Source organism: Monopterus albus, unplaced genomic scaffold (genome assembly GCF_001952655.1).
Source record: "Monopterus albus unplaced genomic scaffold, M_albus_1.0 scaffold305.1, whole genome shotgun sequence".
Lineage (NCBI taxonomy): Eukaryota > Metazoa > Chordata > Actinopteri > Synbranchiformes > Synbranchidae > Monopterus > Monopterus albus.
The window spans coordinates 466,190-472,832 of NW_018128185.1; the positions used below are offsets into that span (position 1 = coordinate 466,190).

General features: G+C 39.5%; 1 protein-coding gene across 1 annotated transcript in view; it reads right to left on the bottom strand.

Moving 5' to 3' along the window:
* sema3h (sema domain, immunoglobulin domain (Ig), short basic domain, secreted, (semaphorin) 3H) overlaps nt 1-6,643 on the bottom strand; it is an 87,722-nt gene that overhangs the window by 53,661 nt on the left and 27,418 nt on the right. Inside the window, exons 3-5 of the mRNA XM_020623593.1 lie at nt 4,426-4,488; nt 3,449-3,568; nt 685-778 (exon numbers count right to left, since the gene is read on the bottom strand). Of these exons, the coding sequence (XP_020479249.1) occupies nt 685-778; nt 3,449-3,568; nt 4,426-4,488 (277 nt within the window). The remainder of the gene's footprint in view (nt 1-684; nt 779-3,448; nt 3,569-4,425; nt 4,489-6,643) is intronic.

The following is a 6,643-nucleotide window of genomic DNA, read 5'->3' on the forward strand; positions in this document are numbered from 1 at the left end:
AGACCATTGGAGCAGAGAGGGTGATTGGAGGATGGACGGACTGAAGGACCAATCTTGGGAGAGTTAAGTTTAAACCACGACTTCTCCCCAACAGTTTTGGACCAATCAGATAGTAACATTTTTTCATACAAATATTGTATACCAACAAGTTGAGGACAGTCTTTTCTGTTTTTTCCAAACAGTGAAGATCCATGTGCACATGCTTATTTTGATACGTTAATGCATAATAAATTTCATATAGTGAAATATATATCTTTTTATTAGTCTTCTCTTTTCAAAATAAAAGAACTTTCCTCACACATCACAGGCATGTTTTGTTCCTGTATTAACTTGTAATTGGAAGCGTATTTAATTGGTGGCCTTTTGCTCGGTTCGGGACGGACATACTACCAGCCCCCTCCCTGTTTTTATTATTTATTTGCTGGTTTAAACCACCTTCCCCTATATTGAAAACACCTTTTTTCCATTCTTTTCTGTCTCCATCTTTCTTTACTCCCCCTCCCTACTTTTTTTCCTTGTTACTAGATTCCTTCACACACCAACCACATTTAAAACTTCCCTACATTCTTCTGTAAATGTTTTTTTTATCCATGTCCCATGTTTCCTCTTGTTACTGTGCTGTTTTGTGTTGCAACAGAAAAAAAGGTGTATTTGATGTGTAACAAAAACAGATGGTCACCTTACCAACAACAGCGGAAGCTGTTTTCTGGAATGGATCATAAGGACATTTCCCCTTCCCACATTCTGTCTGGCTGTAGGAAAGTGTCTGGTGCTCTGACTGGCAAAGAAAGCGGAAAGAGAAGTTACTCTGACAGGGAGAACATTAGCTGGATAAACTGTTTGGGAAACTGAAAGGCTGTGAATTCAAAATTCATAAGTTATTTTATTCACTTAGTTGGGGCTAAGTGGATGGATTTTAAAATGTGTGAAGTCCAGTCTTAAGCCAGACAACACCACCAGCTCCTTTAAGCACCACAAATAAACCTCTGATCTGATCTCATATGGCCCTTCATGGGATTAGCTATTCCCCTCACACAACCCACACACACTGTTGAAAGGCATATGTGTACTCAAGAAATATGAATGTTAGAATGCACATACTTACAAACATATAAAATCACACACAGTCTCTGATCCCACATGCACACAACTGGCACTGACATCACATGCATGCAGATACATACACAAACGAGTATAACTGAGGGAAATTAGAACCATTAACCTATTTGACAAATTGATAACCCATACATAAATGATGAAAAATTGCCAACTACAGTCATGGCCAAAAATACTGACTGCATTTCTGTCACATAATGCACCTCTTCTCCCAGGAAATTGTTGCAGTCACAAATTCTTTTGCATGCTCATGTTTATTTCTTTTGTTTGCATTGGAACACCATAAAAAGCAGTGAAAAAATCCAAATCTGAAACATGATCATAGGTCTTACAGCAGGACAATGACCCAAATAATACTTCAGAAAAACAAAGAGAAATGCACTGGAGGGTTCTGAAGTGGCCAGCAATGATCCCATAAATAAATCCCATAGAGCACCTGTGGAGAGATCTCAGAACAGCACAGAAAGAACCCTTCAAATCTGAGAGACCTGGAGCAGTTGGCAGAAGAAGAGTGGTCCAAAATTCTAATTCCAGAGAGGTGGAAGAAACTCACCAATGGTTACAGGAAGTGATTAATTTCAGTTATTTTGCCCAAAGGATCTGCTACCAAATATAAAGTTGACAGTGTCAGTAAGTCTGCCTAGTCCATTTTTAGAGCTGTGTGGAATGTATTAGATTTGGATTTTTCTCTGCTTTTTTGTGTTGTTCCAATGCAAACAAAAGAAAGACATGAGAATACCAAAGAATTAGTGACTGCAACAATTTTCTAAGAGAAGTGGTGCATTATCTGCCATTATTTTTGGCCATGATTGTAATCATTGGGTAATGAAGGAGAGACACTTTAGTATACTATATTTGACATGAAAATGTGAAATGAAAAAGCTACACTCCAGTAGCGCAGCCTCAGTGGCAAAAGGTACATTGTATAATATTAGTGGGTGAACTCTGGTACAACCCCAAGTCAGAAAAAGTTGGGATGGTATGTAAAATCAAAATAAAAACTGAAAATAGTTATTTGTAAATCATTTGTGTCCTGTACTGCAATGGACTGGCGACCTGTCCAGGGTGTACCCCACCTTTCGCCCGCAGCCGGCTGGGTTTGGCTCTAGCCCCCCTGTGACCCCGTTTGGGACTAAGTGGTATAGAAAGTGGATGGGTGGATAGATTTGTGTCCTGTATTACTTTGAATACAATCCAGTAAAATATTATTTAATGTGCTACCTCATCAATTTTATTCTTTGTTCAAAATAAACACTCACTTCAATTCTGATGCCTGCAACACATTCCCAAAACATGTGGGACAGTAAAGCGTTTACCAAGGTGTGATGTTGCTGTTCAGTTTCACAACACTTAAAAGAAGTTTTGAGACTGAGGACACCAAGTGATTAAATGTGTCAGGGGTCATTTTGTCCCATTCTTCGCAACATTCCTGGGTCATTGTTGACGCAATTTGCGCTCCAAAATGCGTTCTCTAGTGGGGACAGATCGGGACCGCAGGCAGGCCAGTCCAGTACCCACATCCTTTTCCTCCATAGCCAGGCCTTGGTAATGTGTGCACTGTGAGGTTTTGCATTGTCTTGTTGAAATATGCAAGGGCATCCCTGAAAAAAGATATCATCTTGAAGGCAGCATATGTTGCTCCAAAATCAGTGTGTGGGGTATATTTGGCAGCAAGTGAACATTCAGTCCTTGAAGTTCATGTGTTGGAAACAGGAAAAACAGTCAAGCATAAGGATCTGAGCGATTTTGACAAGGGCCAGAGAGTGATGATTGACAACTGGGTCAGAGTGTCTCCCAGACTGAGGGTCTTGTTGGGTGTTCCTGGTCTGCAGTTAGTACTGACCAACAGTGTCTAAGGACAAACAGTGAACTGGGACAGGGTCATGGATGCCTGAGGCTCACTGATGATGATGTCGACCTACTGTAGATTAAACTTTTAAAATTTCATTTATCCTTTCTAAAAAATTTTGTTTGAATCTTTGTTTAAATGGGTGACATGGGAAATGCTGTATATTGGTCTCTATATTCAGAGGCTATGGCCGTGATATCACATCTAGAGTGAGGAGGCTGTTGGATTTGTCTAAAAGATTATCTCTAAGGTGTCTTCACAACCACAGTTTTCACTCCAGTTTTTCACTGAATGGTCAGCACATTTGTGCTCTTCCTGACAGTAGAACTACGAAAGCAAACGAATTCACAGAAGATGCACAGTGAGCTACAGACTGACACAATTACCAACCAACTCCTGCATTGATTCCTGTGTACACACTGTTAGGCAGATGGTCACAATGTGAGGGCTGATCAGTGTGTATGTGTTTGTGTGTAGTTTTACCTGCTGGAAGACACTAGTCGCTATGAAAGCACAGCGGGGGTTGAAGGCCCCGGTGCCACACATGTACAAATGTGTGTGATTAAAAGGCTGCAGGACTCTCAGGAAGTTAGCACACTCCGACTGAACAGAGGGGGTGACACACACATATACACACACAGAAAGACAGAGAGGGGGACCACAGTGTGAGAAATAATAAAGGAAAAAGAGTATTTAGCATTATTACTTTATTACATAGTGTAAAGCAATTGTATTGTGTATTAATTGGGTGAATTTCTTTTATCAGATAATCATACTGGAACAGTAATATCAAAATAAGCCAAGTTTGCTTTTTTAATAATAACATTAAAAAAAACTTGCATATTTCTCATTAGGTTCTGTTTTGCAAGTGAAAATATTAAGTCAAACTTTTTCCAAGCTGCTAGAGATTTTATGCACAACAGATAGAAGGCTCTCTGAGTATAGTGATCCTGAAAGCAAAATAATCATATCCATATTTGTATATATATGTGTTTGCTTGATAAGCATCATCTGTAATTCTTTTCTTCCCTGTCAAAGTCTGTCCATTTCATCCTGTACATGTTGTTTTGTTGTCTGAATAATTCAACCGAACCCGAATCTTGATATACTCGCCAGTATCGGAACTTTTGTTTGTTTATTATTCCAAAATGAATCCGCTTCATTCAACTTCAGTTCCATTCTAGATTGTAATCTATCCTGCAACTGTCCAGATTTATGCTTACAGAACTCTTCACATGGTTTCTGGCAGGCAGTGACAAAGAGGTTTAAAAAAAAGCTTATTTGACATGGCCTGTAAATCACTTGATCCATATCTGTGTATGATTCTGATTTCTTACCTGTGAAACTAATTACCACCATCCATGGCAATGCACAGTAAAGATAGATTGCATTGCTTTGTTTATGCAATCTAATATTTTGTGAGTGTGTCCTTTTGTGTGCATGAGTATGTCTTGAATCACCTCTGGATCTTTCCCAGCCATGAGACACTCTTGGACACGATCTGGACTTGCTGGCCAGTACAGCTGCAGAGAGCAAACGAGAGAGATAAACAAAACAACAAGGGAGAGAAAGAAATTTAAAAAACTGTTTTAGGGTCTAAACAGTGAGACAGCTCCAGCGAGGAGAAAATAAGAATCAGCACCACAAGTTGACGAACCAAGCAGTGATAGCAGCTACAGTACATGACTAATCATTTTGACTGCGACTAGGAGTCCAAGGCTATAGTTACATGTGCACAATAATGCAACAGTTTAAAAGTAATAACATGTTAGTGATTACATTTAACTGGTTTCCAGTTGTGTGGTGGCACTGAAGACTCCATCAAAGGACACAACCTGTGCAAAACAAGGTTCCAGCTTCAGAAATGCTAATATGATATACCGGTAGGTCCGATTTTTTTTCTGTCTGTCTAATGTAAGTTTTTATTGCATCAGACACAGCCTAAGAAAAACTGGATTTTGCCCGTTATCTTAAATGAACAGCACTCTGAGAAGGGAGACAAAATGTTGGCGTATTTGTTTTGGTTACACAGCTTGCCAACACAGAAGCCTACACACATACCTCATGTCTTTTTTCTGACATTAGTCGCTCCAAAGAGCAGTTCATTAAACGGTACATTATATGCTCTGTTTTTGTATGTGGGCTCTCAGTCATGTGCATCCCTGCCAGAGAAGAAAACAAATAAATTATAGTTACCACATATTTTACAGAGGTCAGAAAATATTTTTCCAATCCCTGTAATGCAGAAATGAGCAAAGTAATGGCACCTGTCAAATATTACAATAAAGTGAAGTGGAGGTTGGTCCAACCCTGATTCTGGGGCAGATAAGGAGAAGCTAACTTAAGTCTTTTATGACGGCCTGAAGCAGATTGGTCACAGAATTTTCTAGTTCCACGTGTTTATCCAGTTTTTACAACATGTTTCAGAATCAGCCTCATTTCTCAAAACTGTCTAATAGCCTAAAGCAACTAATGTGATCAAATCACATGCATCTGACATTTGTTGTTCTAATCACATTAAACTGCTGTGTTTGTGAACACGTAAACTACACCTTTGGGGGGAGGGGTTTAACATCAGAAATCAGTTACATGACAAATCAAAACATTTCACTGAGTCAGTCATTCCCTCAGAGACCCGAATGGTGAAGCAAAGATTTTATATGATAAGTGATCGTCCTCACTTATCTCTACATACCCCAGGAAGGGCAACATTTACTCAATAACTTTACTTTTGTTTTAGTTCACTTTCAAATATAATGTGGCAAAAACACCAGGCACATGAAAACTCTGTCATCTCAACAAGAAAGACCACAAAGAGTAAAAGAAATAATGTACATGATCAGCACATGGACGTTTGTTGGCCCTGACAGAAAACTCTGAAGCTCCTGCTTTTGTTTTTGACCTGCATCTTGTTTCATTCTAGAAAATGTGACACCAAGTTGTGTGAATGTGTTTAATAACAGATGATACTGCTTTCAGGAAACTATTTCTGGATGTCCAGTAATCGTTCTCTGATGTAGTAATTCCCACAAAGCCCAGAGCAATGCCGAGACGATCAGAATAGATTAGAGACCACATTTGCCCTTATCTCTAAATACCACACACTGACAGGAACATGGACCACCACCGAATGATTCTCACCAGGTAAAGATGTTGATTAATGGAAATATTTACCCGTCAGTGAAAAGCATGCTGGTTGTCAGTTTACACAAAAGGAGAATGTGGGTTTGCTGTATGCACAAAGGACATTACATTAATCACACAAGGAACCTTTGACGGACTGCTGTTTCCTGCGGTAAACCGTACTCATTTCCTGTTTTCTGTATTTGCACTGCGTTGTGCTTGCTTCCAGATTGTTTAGGAATTAAACTCACTATTTTCTAGGTTCATCTGAATTTTTGAGTGACAACATACGCTTGCACCACTTAAAGCACTTGTTTTGCAGAAGTTCTTGCTAACTACCAAATTTAACGTGCTACTTTAGGTCGGCTAGTTTAGAAGCTAGCTAAGCTAGTAGCTTAATCGAGAGCAATGGCTTCCCCCTCTTCCTCTCCTCCTTTCTCTTGCTCGGAGTGTCGCATGTTCAGTTATTCCTCTGCCTCCTTTAGCGATAATGGTACTTGTAATAAATGTCACATGCTAGCAGCATTGGAGGCGAGGCTCACAGACTTAGAAGCG